The sequence below is a fragment of the Uranotaenia lowii genome, chromosome 3 (genome assembly GCF_029784155.1).
Source record: "Uranotaenia lowii strain MFRU-FL chromosome 3, ASM2978415v1, whole genome shotgun sequence".
In the NCBI taxonomy this organism is placed as follows: Eukaryota; Metazoa; Arthropoda; class Insecta; order Diptera; family Culicidae; genus Uranotaenia; species Uranotaenia lowii.
This window is the reverse complement of record NC_073693.1, coordinates 159820590-159839590: the sequence shown is the minus strand read 5'-3', so window position 1 is coordinate 159839590 and position 19001 is coordinate 159820590. Positions and strand designations below refer to the sequence as shown.

At 34.2% G+C, this 19001-nt stretch overlaps 1 protein-coding gene across 1 annotated transcript in view; it reads left to right on the top strand.

Moving 5' to 3' along the window:
* LOC129755670 (uncharacterized) overlaps window positions 1–5766 on the top strand; it is a 31602-nt gene extending 25836 nt beyond the window's left edge. The window contains exon 4 of the mRNA XM_055752287.1: window positions 5450–5766. Coding sequence (XP_055608262.1) covers window positions 5450–5623 — 174 coding nt within the window. The 3' untranslated portion in view covers window positions 5624–5766. The remainder of the gene's footprint in view (window positions 1–5449) is intronic.
* The last annotated feature ends 13235 nt before the right edge of the window (window positions 5767–19001 follow it).

Below are 19001 nucleotides of genomic sequence, written 5' to 3'. Positions count from 1 at the left end.
TGATCCTGGTAAGACGTTCCGGTTTCGAGATAAAGCGAAGGAAGCAAGTATTCTCATTCTCCCCTACCTATATGGGAGTTAGCGGAACAAAAAACTAGCTGAACTTTTTAATTCGTTAGTTTCATCCAAATCCATCCATTAATCCAGAAATTTGAAATTTAAATTTTGATGCCAAACTTATTCGAGCTTAGATGATAAAAATATTCGAAAACAGCTTTTTTTTCTTAGTCTTTTTTTCCAATATATCTCGTTTCAATCTGAATATTTTTATAAAATCTATTCTATAAAACTTTTCCATTTTGAGTGACTCAAAACTCTGTAAAACAAACGAATAAGCTCGGCCTGAAAAAATATCGTTATAACTGAGAATTTTGTATAGTTTTTTTTTCTATTATGAAATTATGTTATCGGCTATATCGGTGAAGTTTTATATTCTTTGAGAAAGAATATTTAAGAATTGAAAGATTATAGACGGATAGAAGATTAGAATAAGGTGGATGAAAGTCACTGGAGTCCTAAGTCCCAGAAAGTTGATTTTTTATCATACCCATGATTTCGACCCTGCATGCATTTCTTAGTCATTTGGAATCAAATTTAAAATTTAGATTTTCTATATTTCGTTTGGTCCCACTTTGGCGATTTTTGAAATATTCTAGTCGATTGGCGATTGGCTGGTCGCAATTCCGGTATACGATTTCTCATGTGTTGAACAAAAAAAAGCAAAAGTATTTACTCCAATTTCACTTCGATTAGCTGTCATTCTTTTGGAAATCTGGGTAAGAGTAGAGCTAGCTTTATTCTTTTTAGATAGCCCGAGCCCAATGTTTGACAATTTTTGTAGATAACACTGCATTAATGTTTAATTTGTGATTTTAGAATTAAAAAAAAAACGAAAAATTGAGCGCACCCGAAACATCCAGACGCCAACCTGGAGTTTGATGGATGTTTTTTTCCTTTCAGTTATTTTGTTCAACACAATGGTTATTAGGGGAATATGCTCTATTATGCCCCACCTATGCAAATCGCTGATTTGCTATGTATTTCACAAACATTTTGTGTTAAAAACGAGTGTAGGTGCTCTATTATGCACCACCTAAGCGAATCGCTGATTTGCTAAGTATTCCACATAAAATTTGTGTAAAATACGAGTATAATCGAGGAAGAAAAGTGTTTTCTACAAATGCTAATGATTTTTTATAACTCAAATTCCTTTAGTTGTTTCAAAAACTAGATTTTTTCAAACCATATTCAAAGCCACAGAACAAAGCTGTGTTGAAAATACGCGCCGCTGTGTATTCAATACGCATTTCGAGCTCCATGATCACTGGCGCGGCTATTTAAGTGGAACGAGTTCCACATCGCCAATGGTTGCTACTCCGTGATTGATCGAGGCCATCAATTTTGTGCAAGGGCCAAAAGAATGTAGCTTGGGATAAGCAATTCATTCTCAATGCACAAAACTCATGCTCTTCCTTCAAAAAATGATCAATAACGATGCCGGCCACGTCCTAGTAGTCAATGAGGGATGAAGGAAGGATTGTTAGTAAGATACTTTTTAGGATCAACTTTAAATCTGTTGTTCCAGTTTTCTTCAAAATCTTGTTTTGAAAAACTCTGAAACAGTGATAAATTAGTATCACCTGCTATAGAAACCGTCTATACGTCTGCGAATCTGTATTCAAGTATCTCAGGAAGGGTTGTGTTAGTAAGGGAGAGGTTTGGATCAGGAGCCATTTTTGGAAAATGGTGCGATATTCGTTTTACCTACACCTCCTATGCTCCTATTAATACCTACGGACTACGATGTGTTATTAATTTGAATATCTAAAAACAATTATAAACACTCAAAGAATTAGAAAAGCAATCATTCAAATTTCTCACAAACTTCTGTTTCTCTCATTAAAATCTCCATAACATCATTGATTTTCAAAATGACAAAGATGTGAAGAAAATGTAAAAAAAAACATATTTAGTTTAATTTCATGTCCATTAGATGATGAAAAACATGTCGAACATTAAAACTAGATGTATAAGAATTAAAAGAAAAAAATGTCAAACTTATTTGATAAAAATAAAGATCCTTATTATTCGATTTTAAAAACACGTTTGAAAAAATATCTAGATAAAATTCATCCTTTATATTTCGAAATAAATTTCAAAATTGCTATTTATTTAGTAGTTATAATATTTTTAAATATGTTTAATTCTTAGAAAACTGGTTTTTAAATGTAAGTTGTCTAGTAACATGACATAAATATTATCCTGAAATGTAATTCTGACAGCTATAAATTGAAACATGTTCATGAAGATCCTCTGTTCTCATGAATCTTGAAGAATATTTTCACGCAAAAACGTAAAGACACTACCTAGTTCACATCCAGTTTCTGAAATAATAATATCCATAAATCAAGCAATTTAATGTGGAAATGCTTAAATATAAAATTTAAAATTGCACACAATTTCAACGGGGAAACATCCCTTGGGAAATGATTCGTAACTTGTTTAAAAACATCTTACTGCTATATTTGTTAAGAGGAATTTGTCGAAAATATGAGGAATGAATTAAATCAAATGGATACAAATAAAAAAAACACTCAGCTGATAATCCATTGGCAGTTATGTGGAAGGTTTACGTTAGTCTTAGATTGGAACTTCCAAGATTGGCTTGCAGGGCTTTGTACCAGTACTGGCTGCATCGAATCGTCTGAATTTACTTTTGTATTTTTGCCCAAATGTAGTTGAAAAATCACACCTTAACTTGCTGATACCACTTTAATTATATGCACTGCAATTCATTTATAACGTCTATGCACAATTTAACGAATTTTTGGATATTTAAACTACTATTTTGGTGAATTTTCACGGAGCACGAAAAAAATCGAAAGTCGCAGAGGTCCCAAGTCACAGAAAGTCGATTTTTGACAAAAAATTTTAACAGATAAGATAGATAACACTAGATCTCGACGTTTCATGCAATGTGTAAGTCGTTAAAACTTCGATTATCCAAATTCCTCTTTGGCCATTTTAGAAATTTTAAAGTTGATTTTTGACAAATTTTTTCTCGAGATCACATCAAATTTTGAAGTTTTAAACATTTTCAAGTTGTTTGGCATCAAATCTAAAATTTCCTTTTTCTTAGAGATTTTATACCAAGTAGGTTTATTCGTCCCGAAAAGCTAAAATTTCGATTTTCCGATTTTGTTCAGATTCAGGGTTAGATTATGATCTGGAACTCCGGAAAATGATTCTTTCTCTTGGAGATACCTTTATTTTTTTCTTGGGGACATGAACTATGGCATTATTCAGCAGACAGATGAAGTTAAATCCACAACATCCTCCGTAAATAGGATCAGTTCGCTGTCTAGCAGTTCTGTGTAGTTATTTTGATTAATTTTATGCGAAAAAGTCGGCAAATATGACTTTTTCGCAAAAATTAAATCTCTTCCATAAGACTGTCCCCTCTGAAGTTCCAACATAAAACTTATTAGTATTTACACCACAAATTTTCAAAACATTTGACACACAAAATATAAACGGATGAGTTTTTCAGTGTGTATTCTCTTTCATTCGACAGTTTTTGTTTGACAGCACAGTTGTAGAACAGAAAAATTAGAAGGTTGTTGTACAAAGTATTTAAAAAAAAAGTGATAAAGGGGGTTGAGGAAAAGTTGAAAAAATTGGTACACGTACGAATTAAGGCGAAAAAAATGACTGAAAGCATAAAAAAATGGTTTATTGATGTTTACGCAATAATCAATTACAGTCGAAACTAATTGAAAAAAGAAAGATTTACCTAGTTTAATGGTGGTCAACAAAAGATGGTCCCGAGGGTGGTTCAAAATACCGACAAGAGTAACTATCAAATACATGAATTTTCAAGCTTAAATCTGTTTTAAAGGTTTCCAAAATACCTTTAGGATTTCTTTTATTGTCAATGGTACAACCTTGCCCACCAGCGACGATGAAAATTCATCAAACACCTTGACAATCGGCAACCTTTTCTTTCGTTTGGTTCGATTGTTTGATAGATGTCTGGTCAATGAGAAATGTCATCAGTGATATCGCCTTCGCTTAAAATTTCACTCACTCCAAATTCTACTACGACCATGTGATGAAAAATGCAAAAGATACTGGAACAAGGGAGGGGTGACGCGTGGAGTGCTCTGACAAACGCTTTTGATAATACTATAGGGTTAGGGTTTATAGTGATTAATTTTTTTTTTTAGGTTTTATTTTTGACACTTTACCAGCATTATGGCATTCGTGTCTAGCTAATTATCTTTTTATAATGTTTCGTAGATTTTACATTTCTTTAAACATTTTATGAGTGACTTTTCATGCAAGTCTTCGTTTATAGTGATTAATGTTTTATTTGTAATGTTAGAAATTATAAAAAAAACCAAAATGTATTGATCGCACCGGAAATATCCAGACGCCAAAATAACTAAAATGTGTTAGATGCTTTTTTCTTGCAGTTAGGCTGGAACAAATATCAATTTCTTCTTTTGTCACCCCCTACATTTTGTATTCTTGATTTTATTGAATTTTTGGATAAAAAAAACTTGATTTACAGGTTTTATGCAATAATATAGTATGCAATTTGGTTGAATACAAGCTATCGAGCAATTTATTCCAATGTATTTGTTTTTTTCATTATTTTTTATTGGAACTCGGAGTTGGAACATCGCGAGGGGGGACAAAAGAAGGATTTGAAATTTGTTTCGGCCTTATTGTGTACTTACATCACAATCGTTATTAATAAAAGCTTTTTATGTTATCCAATGTTTTCAGTTTATTTTTTAGAATTTTTCACTGCACCTCTAGTTTTTCAAACTGTTTTATTATTTTTTCGACCCAGAATTTTTTTAAGTTGTAGAGAATTTTCGAGAGCGGTTGTCAAACACGTCCTCAAGCAAATGATGCTTATTGTAGATCCCTCATACTTGATTTTGTCCAGCACTGTATGGATATTAAGTTATGGTTAATCCGTATTACGATTCAAAACAGTATGAAACTTTATTTCTTGCTTTGTAACTATTAAAATCAACAAAGTAACGAAAACTGTTAGAATAGTTTAGCTAGTTTTAAATGCCTCATCCATGAATACCAAAATATAAAGTTTAAGTTCTGTGATAGCTGTAAAAATATATACTCTCAGATAAATCTCATATCCAACTAGTGAAGAGAAATTAAACTTTAGCCGATAAATAATTTTTTGCAATTATTCAACTTTAATTAATGGGAATAATTTCAAAGAATTTTTTTCTTATCAGAAGGATGGGTAAACACTGAATGGCGGAAAGTTAAAATGATCTCCTGTTAAAAAGCATACATATTTATTCGAAAGAGTTTATCATGTCTTCGCGATTAAGTTAATGCTGGCGTTATGAAATCAAAAATAAAATCCAAAAAACTAATGATACCGAATTCTTCATTCTTATTTCCCCAGATTCCGATCCAAACGCTGAAAGCTGTCAACAATTTGGTTCAAAGCATCGCTGGAAACCTGCAAGCTGCCGGATCCGGTTCCTACTTCCGGCAACCGCATGACCACGCCCGAAGTGAGGCTCATTCGAGCACTACCGAGGATAGCAACACCGTCAAACGGCATCACAAGAACTAGGCTGTGTCCCGTTTGCGGGAAAACGGTGCCTAATTGCTTCCTGAGAATAGATGAATGATGCTGGTGGAAGTTGGTGTCTTGCTTTTTGGTTGGAATTAGCTGTGATCACTTTTTAATAATATAGTTATACTTTTATACATAAATCATCATCAACGTTGACCTTTTTCCAAGTCCCGAAAGTCCAAAGTCCAAAGTCTGTGCAAGTCAAACCTGTGGAAGTGAGGTATAAAAGTATGAGCTACTGTTGTTGATTCAAAAACTGATAAATTATAAATCTTATTAGTAAATTGGAAAAAAAGCCATTGCACAAAATAGCAGATGAAAATGAAAATGTATTTATTAATGGTTTTCAACTTCTCTCGATTTTCATTTAAAGCTCATAACACTGATGGCTCTATGTTAACCGCAACATTAAATTAAATTACAAATATTGATCGTGGTAATTAGCGAAAATTTTTGGTTCGATTAAAAAGAATGCGCAGTCACAAAAACAGGATAATCAAATTAATTTATTTTCCTGGTGGTCAATTCATTTATGATTCAACAACAAAAAAAAATCAGTGCTCTATCATGTGAGAAAATGTAAAGTTAACCGAAGGTTGTGTCTGAGTTCACCATGCATTGAAAATGTATTTCAATTTTCTGACAAAAAAACTGTTTTCATCGAATCTTGATGAAACCATTTATCGAAGGAGTTAAATTGTTATCATCCACATCAAATAAAACATATTGATTACCTATTCAAGTATTTTTTAAATTGTTGAATGTATCGTCAACTCGCTTTCAAATAAACAAACGACGAGTATTTAGAAAGTTAAAAATATAATTTTCCTAGTTATAATATCGACCCAGATTATTTACCCATATTGAATATGGAATCCATTGGGTTACTAATTCTACAAAAGGGTAACGCCTCTGAGACCAATTTTCCAATTCCGGGGGCATCCTCCAAAAAGCCACAAAGCCACAAATATTCAATTAAAATGCAACAAACTACTGCATTGTCAGAGTTGAGATCATCGAGAAGCTGTTCTGTGCGCCCTTTGCTGGTGCGAGCTAAATGGGATTGCTTTTGAAGCAACAAATTGATTCAACGCTTTCCTATGTATTGTGTGTGAATCACCATTTTTGCGCCAGCTGGAACTAATCGATTTGTTCGACCAAGACTAGTGAATAATAAGCCCCAAAAACATTGACGATAGATGGAGCTTAACGGATATAAAATCGGTAGGCAATTTCATAGACTTGCGGTCGATTAATAAATGAACCCACAGTATCATTCGATCTCCCAACACACTGATATAAAAATATATGTGGGTACGTGTAAAGACGGGTTTTACGCACCTTGATAGTCATTTGATTTGTTTTATTTCTATAAGCTTATTTTCATTATTTGGTACTACTATAGTAAACAAAGATGCACCATCTGATCCGTTTCAAAATAATATAATCAATAATCGTGCTGCTGTGTTGCCCCAATAAATATTGCCATTAATAAAACTTCTCGTAATTATTGTTTTGGATGAACGAACAAAGTTGATCAATATTCTGTCAATTCGTGTTTTGGTTACATTTACTTGGTTTGATATTGATTAGAAATAAATAAGCAATGATTTGCTCGTCTAATTTGTTAACATAAGCCTGCTGCAACAATTTTTCAGTTTTACAAGTCTTTTCCTAGATTGGAATGACACTAAAAGAAAATAGAATTCCAACCTTTCTCACTTCTTCGATTATTTGCAATTGCTTTCGACGTTATGAACCTAAAAACATGTCTCACAATAGCTGCTTTCAGAATGGTGTTTTTTGTAATTTTAAATTTATAGTAGATTAGCTGATCACGCACGAACTTCGTTTCGCCAGCAACAGTAAAAATGATATCTCGATATTCCTAACACTGAAGAAAAATATTTTCGCTCTTTTATTTAGAAGATAAGAACCCTTATAAACGACATAACAGTTTAATTTTGATGCGTTAAATTTTCACGATAATGTTGCAAAACGTCGATAGAATTATCCCTTTTTTGTATAGAATTTAACATACAAAAAAAATTGATTACCATCAACTGAGGCATCATGCAACACTTTTCATCACCCTACTAAGAAAATGGGGTAGCTTGCTACAAACTTTGTTTTTAATGAAAAATCAAATGAAAACGTTGGAAAATTTATATTGTTTGATATATTTGTGTATATATTACGCACACAGCACCAATTGCAGTTGTATTTGGTTTTGTTCGATTTAAATTTTACATTTTTTCTGTCAATCTGTGCATACATTTAGGGATAAAAAATACTACAACAAATTCTTCTAGCTGAAATTATAAAAATAATGTTTGAATGGACGAAATTTTAAAATTAACAAACGCGTGGTGCATAACAATTATATTCCAGCATATATCAACGAGATTTAAAAGTTGTATCTTTTATTTGCATTTTGATGCATTTTAGCACAGATTGGTAACTGAATAATAAATACTTTCATTTAAAAAAAAATGGTGGTCGTCCGAAAAATATTTTTACACCAACAATGTATGTAAAGGCAATAAAATGTTTAAAAGTGATATCATTAAGCCAATCCGTCGTACTGGGTAAAGTTTTTCACGGCATCAAGAAATGTTGAAATCTCTAGGGAAAAGTCTGGTATGACGGACACCCTAAGGTTGTTTTCCTAAAAAACAAAATTTTATATTACAAATATCCCTCATCTCAATTCTACATTCCATTCTCTGTATTAGCTTTTAAAATCCTAAATTTTGATTTATTTTCTGCATATTCTTCATCCAATCCGAAAATATTCTTCATAAAAGCCTTCTCAATTTGTGCTTTTCCTGACCCTCTGATTTTGTTTATCAGAGTCGGAACAATCCGAAAACCTTTTTTAGCTACCGCTTTCTTAAACTGTGCTTTTCTTGTCACTTCTTCTCTGTTTACGAGAGCTGGAATAATTCGATAGTATTTTTAAAAACAGTTTTCCTAACCAGAAGGCCAACTCAAAACAAACAATCAGCAGCAGTAGCCTTAAAAATCCAAACCAAAATAAAAAATCAGAAGCAGCCGTCTTAAAAATCTGCGCTTCCTAAGTCAATTCTGTCTATTTCCACCAAAAGGCCAAATCAAAATAAAAAATCAGAAGCAGCAGCTTTAAAAATCTGCGCTTTTTAAGCCAATTATGTCTATTTTCACCGGAAGGCCAAATCAAAGATAACAATCAGCAGCAGCAGCCTTAAAAATCTGCACTTCCTAAGCCAATTCTGCCTTTTCCATCGGATGGCCAAATCAAAGCAAACAATCAGCCGCAACAGTCATAAAAATCTGCGCTTCTAAAGCCATTCCATCTTTGTCCACCAGAAGGCCAAATCATAACAAACAATAACATAAGCAGCCTTTGTTTCCTGTTGGGAAGAGAGTCCACTGTGACCATTTAGTTGATCTATTGTGGTATTGAGTTGTACTATGCCACTTGACACCAAGGTTGCCGAAATCACAGAAAAATCTGTAATTTCACAGAGTATTGAGCGAATTGTCATCAAAGAATCTGTGTCACAGAACACAGAATTTTGAAATATTCACAGATTTTTTTAAATTTTGAATGGATTTCCAAGATAATGTCTATTTTGGCTGATATAAATTTTAGATTTTTTACTTTGAATTAGATAAGTATGATAAGATTGGTAGTTTTGTTTGATTATTCTCAACTCAAATGTAAAAAATACCCAATTTATCAGGAATTTTCAATCAAATTAAAGGCAATAACATAACAGAAAACCATCACAGAATTTTTGGGTAAATTCACAGTAAGTCAGATTTTTTTCCTCTCAAAAACACAGAACTTTTTTCGGCAACCTTGCTTGACACCCCTGTACTAATTGGTTGAAGTTGCAGTTGTTTACTGGCAGCACTACGAGCACACACATATCAAGGTAGGATCTCCAAGTACAATCTAAGTTAGGGTTACCATACGCACTTCTTTAAGAGTACATGTAGGGCTAGGTGGGGTAATTATGAACAAAATTTCTTCATTTGGCACACTTACAGCCACCATATGTTAATTTCTTATCACAAACTTTGAAAAGCTACCATCAATGAATGTTTCCGTGCTCTTCATCATTCTGTAGAACAACTTTTGTTTTTTGGTCGCAACCTCTGTCCTTGGGACGTGTGTTCATAATTACCCCGTCTGTTCATATTTACCCCACTCTCTAGGGGGTAATTATGAACACGGATTACGAACTTGGTATAAATTTTTTGAAAAGTAATAGTAGTTATACGTTACATGTATCCATAGTTAGTAGTGTATGGTGATTTTTTATTCAAAAAATTATGTTCATAATTACCCCAAACTCTGTTCATAATTACCCCGAGACTTGTCCAATACGATTAATATGGTGTCAGAAAATCTCAATTCAACACCAAATAATGAAAGTAATTAGCAGTAATAAGAAAATAGGTTGTTTTACAAAAACTCAATTCAATTCATGTATAAAACTTATAAAATAAACAAATGTAATCAAAATTTAGAGGTAAAGCCACACATAAAATAGCTATTTAGTGTTCTTTTGTATTGATTTTTTGTATCTTTTGTTCCGGTAGTTCAAGTTTTTGTTGCATCTTTTACGTTTGGTTGGTTTCCTTTTCTTTATGTCGTTGCAGATCATTTTTATGTAATAGGACCTCTCCATACGTGTGAAATATTAGGCGAGTTAAGCTACTCGATAGTTTTTAAATCCGTTTCAAATGTCCTGCGCATCAAACATCAAGTTTTCACCAAAATTTCGTGGGTTAGGCTTTTCACGTACGTGCGAGATATCATGAAATTGAAACCGATACATGTATAGAAAATTCTATTTTTTTTAAAGATGGTTGTATCACAAAAATACCCATTAAAATCTTCTTGGATCAGTGAACAGTCATATTTTGCACGGCTTGTCAGTTCTATATGATCGACTGTTTTGAAAAATATTTACACTTAATAAATTTTTTTTATCACCTGTACGAAATTTCACATTATTAAGTAGCTCTATTTTCTCAAAAAAAAAATATATATATATATAAGCTAAGAATTCATGGATCAGGGAATTCTTTTTAAAAAAGGAGAACTCGACTGCACGACTTGGAGATTAAACTAGAACTAACTTTATTCCTATTCTCTACAGAGTTTAGAACCTCAATCTAATGCGCACTATTACTGGGATTCCGGGAAGTCCGATCTGCTGGGAATAGAGATGTTGTTGAAATTGTCACGTCGCTCGGTATCGTGTTATGCTGGAACGGTGGGAACATAATTGTTGATGTTGGGTCCTCGGCTATGGCTTGGTTGCTAACTACTCCATCCCCTAAAGAAGCACGGCCCGTGCGTCCTTTAATGAATGCTGTTATCGCGTTACGCTGTCGATAGACTAAAACAGTTATGATTATCGAGACAAAAATGATGAATGCTGCAGTTGATGAGAAATGCTGTAATTTTAGTGATTCCAGGTGTTGTCGGTTTTGGATGTGCATTTCATGTAAATATGAAGTGTTGTAATATCGCTCCAGGTGAGTTTCATCTATTTGATATGTTTCGAGTGGTGAAATGACTGGATGCTTGAAGGTTAGTTCAAGGTTTTCGAACAGCCTGTCTTGAATAATCACTGAACAATTGTGAAAGATTATCAAATAGTTTCCTTTTAGTTCTTTATGGTTTATACCGCAAGTGCTACTCATAACCACATTTTGTAGTGTGGCTTTGACTACTAGTGTTCCGTAAGTCAAGAGTTTTAATTCTGTAGCAGGCGGCGTTTCTTTGAAGGGACATTTTCCACTTCGTCCGCGAACTAAAGGTGCAATGCACAAATCGTTAGTAATATTCGAAAGTTCATTTCTTTTGTAAATATAGACTTTGGCTATTGGTTCGAGTTCAGTCAGTATAACAAATGTAATATTTGCATTAATGAGAACTGTATGGTATCCGATGTTAACAGTTTTGTTCTGAATAGGCAATTGTTCGATAATCATTCGCTCGTATATGATGGGAGATACTCTGGGGATGTCAATACTGATGATAAGATGATGTCCATGGTAGAATGCTGTCACGGAGAGGTAATTGTACGCATCTTCTAAACTATCCAATCTAACATCTACCTGTTTTAATTGATCTGCAATAATTTTTAATTCATTAATTGATAAAAGTTGTCGGTTAACAATATTAAGTTTGGCAAGTGCTATTCCATTTTCTATAGTTCTTAAAGTTTGCAATACAAGATCTAACTGGAAAAGAATCGAAATTTTAGCATTTTCTGTTACTAGATAGCCTTTTTGCGTGTTGATCTTGTGGATAAGATTCTGATGTTTTTTAACTTCATCACTTAATTTTTTCAGAGAATTTTGAAACTCTAAGTTAATTATGATCTGTTTATTGTTTTCACTCATTAATTTGGTTTCAGATCGTTTAATAGCATCAATATTATAATCGATTTGTCGCAAGTCATCTGCGTCTAAATTACCTGTGAGGAATTTTATAGCACTGCCTAGTGTTTCAATTGATCGTTTATTTCTGTATGCATCCGGGAGAAGGGTTTTATAAACATTTTTAACTTCCTTAAGTCTAATATGAATGATTTGAGAAAAATCTCCTGTCGAACTATTAATTTTGAGTATAACTTGATCCAAAATGTCAATGGTAGCTCCTAACTCTTTAAGATCGACTGTATGAAATAGTCGGTTATATCCTCCCAGAATTCTACCTTCTCCTGCACTGAGAGTCAGTGCTCCTGGGTTGTTAGTTATATCGTGTAGTTGTATGAATTTGGGAAAGGATAAGGGCAGGAAAATCATAATGATGATGATGAGTAGTTCCATCCTGAAAATAAAAATCTATTAGTTTATAGTCTTTTAATATTTTCTTTATGGATCTCCCGTCCAGACCTATCGAGGATTGCTCTTCCTTTATCTTCAATAGCTTTGGTCGGTTGATACTTTTCTTTAGTCTTTTGCTTGATTCCTTGAATCTTTTTAAAGACTATGTCATCAATATCTATGTGAGGTTTCCCTTCTCTACCCTTGTTATGATAGTCTAAATTTTTCTTTTGTGTTTTTTCATTTGCCAAAATTACCTCGTCATAGAATTTGTGTCGTTCCTCTAGCATTTCATTAATGTTAAGAGGCCGTTCGTGCCCATCTTTGATTCCATAAAAGATTTCGCGGGGTTTCAGTCCAGTTGCTGAATGAATCGTATTGTTGTATAGCGTAGAAGCTATCCGGAAAATTTCTTTGTTAGTTAGAGCCGCATATTGGGGTTTTATGCATCGAAAAATTTCAGCCAGTGTTGAATGAAATCTTTCGACCATACCATTGCTTTCACTATGGTTTGCAGGCACGAAATGCATCTCGACATTCATATTATTTGCTAGACCTCTTATTTCAACTGAGCGTAAAGCGGGTTCATTGTCACAAACGATTAATCCGGGTGTTCCATATATCGAGAAAAGTTTAAGTAACCCTTTTCTTATATCAGTAATAGTTCTGGATTTGATAGGAATTATTATGCCAAATCTTGAAAATTTATCTATTGCTGTTAGAAATATCAAAGGTTGACTCAAAAAGATGTCGATATGAATTATTTCGAACGGCTTTTTAGTATTTGGTGTCGTTCCGAAATAAATTTTGTAAGGATGGCGGTCATATTTATTTTTATTGCAAACTTCACAAAGTTTTATAAATTGTCTAATTCTAAATTTCATTCTTGGGAAAAAGAATCTATTAGAAATTTGTTTATTATTCTCCCAAATCCCTCTATGAGAAGATTCGTGTGTTTGTTCAATTATTGTGTTTTGTTCTTCGGCGGTTTGTAAGTCGATTAACATTTTTTGTGAAATGTAAATTTTGAATGCTTTAGCCCTATTGAAATGATTTTTGTAAACTATCTGAATAAGGCCTAATAGTTTCTCAGGGCAATAAATACAATTAGTCTTTCTTAGATCCATATGGTTTTTAAACATAGAGAAAATTACGGGAACACCAAAGACAAGTCTGGTAATTGTCCTTCTGTAGACCCGGGGAAAAATTTCCTCATAGTCATCTGGTGCATCTGGGCCTATCTTCAACACGATTTGGTTATTGAAAGTGTTTACTGCCCGCTCTGTACAGGGAATAAATTCCGAATCATCAGTATCTGCTGAGTGTACAGTTGCATCGTCAGATGATATTTCCTCATTGGCATTAAGTTCGTGGTTTACTCGCGACAGACTATCTGCAACGACGTTTTGTTTACCAGGTCGATAGCGGATTTCATAGTCAAATTCGCCTAGAGCAAGTCGCCAATGAACTAGCCGGTTGTTTGTATCTTTCAGATTAAGCCCGTATGTAAGTGGCTTATGATCTGTATACAAAATAAATTTACGGCCGTACAAATACGGGCGAAAGTATTTGCATGCCCATACAACAGCCAGTAGTTCTTTCTCTATGGCTGAGTATTTTTCTTCACTTTTGTTTAGGGTCCTTGAAGCAAAAGCGATGGGTTTATCGTTGCCAATGGTCCCTTGAGAGAGCACAGCGCCAATTGCAAAATTGGAAGCGTCTGTGGTCAGAATAAATTGCTTAGTGAAGTCGGGGTATTGCAGAATGTTGCTGCCTGAAAGAATATTTTTGCATCGCTCGAAGGCGTCAACGAAATCTTTTGAATGTTTGATTTCCTCGCCTTTCCTTAGAGCGTTAGTAAGAGGCTTCGCTATCTTGGCGAAATCTCTTATAAATTTACGGTAGTATCCTAGTATGCCTAGGAAACCACGTAATTGCTTTTCATTTGAGGGCAATGGCCACTCTTTGATGATTTGAATTTTATCCGGGTCTGGCTTAACACCGTCGGAGGTGACGATGTGCCCTAAAAACGCAACTTCCTTTTTAAGGAATTCGCTTTTATCTAACTGAATTTTCAAATTATATTTTTCAAGTGTAGCAAAGATTTTTGCTAGGTTGTCTATGTGTTCAGTTAGACTGGTTGAAAAGATGATGATGTCATCCATGTACACCAAGCAGATGACACCAATATGCTCCCTAAGCACATTGTCCATAACGCGTTGGAAAGTGGAAGGGGCATTTTTTAACCCAAAAGGCATTCTAAGAAATTCATAGTGTCCATTCTCGACACTGAATGCGGTTTTTGGAATGTCTTTTTTCTCAATTTCCACCTGATGAAAGCCAGAGGCTAAGTCCAGTGTAGTAAAATACATACACCTTCCTAGCTTATCCAGAATATCGGTGATATTGGGAATTGGATATCGATCGTCTACCGTCTTCTCATTCAATTTACGGTAGTCGATCACCAAACGCCACTTTTTAATTCCAGAAGCATCCAATTTCTTAGGAACAATCCACACAGGGGACGTCCATGGGCTACTAGAATGTTGTATGATGCCTTGCTCGAGCATTTTCGAAATCTGACGCTGCACCTCTTCTCGGTGACAAAAGGGGTAGCGGTACGATTTCGTATGAATCGGCAACTCATCTTTTGTTATGATGTTATGTTTAATCGCACTTGTGAAGGTCAATTTATCGCCTTCCAAGAAGAAAACATCTTCATGCTGATGAATCAGTTTTAAGAGCTTGTTTCGTTCATCACTATTCAAATGTGATATTCGAATTTGCTCATAAAGAGATTTTGGTAATCGTGATTTTTTATCACCAGGTGTACTTGTTTCAAAATTATTAATTTCAGGTATCACTAGTTGTTGATCTAAATTTATTTTACAACACTCATCAGAGTAATTAGTAATTACTACACGAGCTTGGTTGTCTTTAGCATTGTACAGTCCAGAATGAATAATGACGTTCTGCTGCACAAATAAATCATTTTCAAGATAAAAATCGCCATCATTTGTTTCTATAGAAAGACCAATAATTTTAGTTTCATGGGAATTTAAAATAACATTTTTTATATCTGGATACTTTCGATACATCTTAATCCTTGTATTGAAAATTTCTAATTCATTTGATTCCGTTAAAATGTTAGCTTGATAAGTTTTTAATGTTTCGTATCCAATTAAGCCATCAAAAAACGGATGGAAATTGAATACATAGAATGTAGATTTTTCAATTTGATCAAGTTGAGGAAACGGGTTAAATTTCACATATCTGTCTATTTTGTGTTTTCCACTGATGTTCCGAACATTTAATGGGGTTGTAACTTTGCAATTATCGTAATTCACGTGTTTTGGATCTATGTAATTTTTGTTGGCTCCCGTGTCGATTAAAAATCGGAGAGGGCCTTTGGTTGTCTCAATTAGAACGTATGGAACAAAGTTGTTTACGTTTGTTGCGATGCAAACGCGACCGTCTGAAAATTTAAATCTTCAATCTCGTCACTGTTAGTAGTGGCTGAGGCTGATGCATGTGAGGCTTCTTCTGTAGGTTGTTTGGTAATTTGATCAGATTGTTGTGGTTGTTGATTTGTTTGTGTATAATCGTTCAATGTAGGATAGCCGTAACAATAATCAGGATAAAATTGCTGAGGGTAGTACATTTCTTCACATTCTTCTATTTGATAATGCGGCCTGTTTATGTAATTAATTGCGCGCGATCTCAACGATGGATCAATGTCCATAGGTGTTGGCTTAGGTTGGGGAGTAAACTTTGGAGCAAAAACGTTTTTATTTCCGAATTGGTTACCGGTTGATTGGAATGTATTTTGAGGTTTTTGGAAATTGAATGGATTGGGTGTTGGTTTGAATTGGAATGGTTTGAACTGGTACGGTTGTGGTTTGGGTGCAAAGTTTTGGAAATAGTTAAAATTTGGTCTTGGAGGGTTTTGAGGAAAGTGTAGACGCTGTGGAAAAGCGTTTCGGTTTTGAATGGGTGGAAATGTTGGAAAAGATTTGGGGCTATGAATTGGAAGTATTGGGAAATTTCGTGGGGATTTATGCGGGATTGGTGGTGGATCGGATTTTTCTGTGGGTTTCACATAATGATAATTGGATTCTTCTATGCACATTCTCAAGGCTTCCTTTAAGGTGCTCGGAGTTTGCGCTCTTATTATGTGTCCTAAAGGTTCCTTTAGTTTAGATAAAAAGACTTTGAGTCCCATTTGCTGAAATAACAAATTCTTTGCGGTTTTTACCTGGGCATTTTGCTCTGTTATGTTAAGGAGGTTTACCAGTGACGAAATGATGTAGGAAATATCACTGTAGAATGTTTCTACATCAGATGTTTGTTTGGTTGCGAACAGATCCCTAAGCAAAGAACATTCATCCCTGCGGTCACTATAATGGGTAATCAAATTGGATTTAATTTCATACCAACTCAAGGACGTGCCATAGAGTTCGAGAACATTATCAGCGTCACCTATGATTTTAGTCCTAATGGCTTGGATCCAGACTGTATGAATTGGGGTACCACGCACTTTGTCAATCATTGGCATTACATTATCGATTGATCGAATGAAGGAATTCAATTTGATTTTGTTTCCGTCAAAACAGGGCAAATCTCGAATAATTTGCGGGGTTTGTAATGTTTTGAGGATAGATTCTGCGGGATTTCCTGATCCAAAATGATTGTTATTACTAGCGGTTGCTGCTTGTTCAGATGCAGCCTGATCAGCTGCTGCCTGGGCTGCGACTGCTGCCTCGGCGGCTGCTGCTTGGGCTTCCGCAACTGCTGCTTGAACAGCGGCATTTTCGCGTGCCTGTTGCTCTGCCGTAATTTGGGCTAACTCGGCTCGTGCGTTTTGCACAGCTTCAGCGGCACCTTGCGCTTCGACTTTGAGCTGATGAATTTGCTCATTTTTAGAGGCTAATTCTTGCTTCAGGTACGCAAGTTGCTGTTGGAACTGTTCCATCTTTTTTTTTTATTATTACTATCACTTATTTAAACAAAAACTCACTTGTTAGTATTTTTTACACTTTGTCATCAAAATTGTTAGTTAATTAGGGTTAAAGATAAAATTACTTACGTTACGTCCTAGCTTGTTGAAACTGCCGATGTCCACTCGGTTTTCCTAATTTCCCTAACAAACGATTATCACTCTTAACTAATTTCGCGATTTACGTTCACGGAAACGATTTATGGTTCAACGGAATTTTTCTCGGTTTAAAACACAAGTCCACGATATGCGCTCGCGGATGCTCGATTGCGGTTAAAAACACTTAGAAAAATATCCGGACGACTGCGCCAGCTAAGAATTCATGGATCAGGGAATTCTTTTTAAAAAAGGAGAACTCGACTGCACGACTTGGAGATTAAACTAGAACTAACTTTATTCCTATTCTCTACAGAGTTTAGAACCTCAATCTAATGCGCACTATTACTGGGATTCCGGGAAGTCCGATCTGCTGGGAATAGAGATGTTGTTGAAATTGTCACGTCGCTCGGTATCGTGTTATGCTGGAACGGTGGGAACATAATTGTTGATGTTGGGTCCTCGGCTATGGCTTGGTTGCTAACTTATATATATTACTGCAGAAGTTTTCTTCACCAAACTGAAAAAGAAAATCTTCAACCAAAAGATTTCCATTTTGTACTTAATTTTAAAAAATGTATTCGAACAAATAAAGATTGAAAAAAGTAACTAAGTTTAAAAATGAAACAGCAAGAACATAGATTTTGGATCTTTGTTATCCGAATGTAACTCATAAACAATTATTCTTTGCTATAATTCTAATGCTTTGAATAGCAGCACGTTGTCCATACAAACAGGAAATTTTTTTTTTATCTTTGTTTTGTGGACTTATTCACCTATTAAATATATCATGGTTTTTCATATATTTTACTGTTTACCACAGAGATTTAATGTTTATAATAATGTTAAATTTCCCGCGGTAATGAATAAAAGCTTGAGCAGCGAACCTTTTGTTAAAAAATGGTGAATTTTATTTTTAGTAAAATTAAAAATTTCTTGAATTCTAGTTTAAAACCTTGTTATTTATTAATACCAAAAAAACTGGTTTTCGAAGGACGTAAAACCGTTATTCGGTGTTAGAAAACTATTCCTGGGATAGAGGTTTTTGGTTTCGGTATTACCGGTAAAACTATCTGTACTGAGAAAACATTTGACTACATGTTTTTCTATCAACAAAAAGCAAGTTCTTATCATTATTTTTTTAAACAAAATTGAGACTCGTTTAAATGCGGATTTAGCTTTTTTTTTCAAAATTTCTGTTTTATAAACTTTTTCCACTCTTGAAGTTTTATTCAGTTTTGATAAAATTGTGTTCAAATTTTTTTCAAAGACTGAAAAGAACTGGCATAACTTTTTTTCTAAATCCGAATCTCATTTAAATGAAAAAAAAAAACAATTTCTCAAAAATTCAAAACTTAACACATTGCGGACCTAATTTAATTATGAAATTTATTAAATTTGGTCCAGTAAGATCCTGGGATATAGAATGTCGAGTGTTGATGTTTCCTG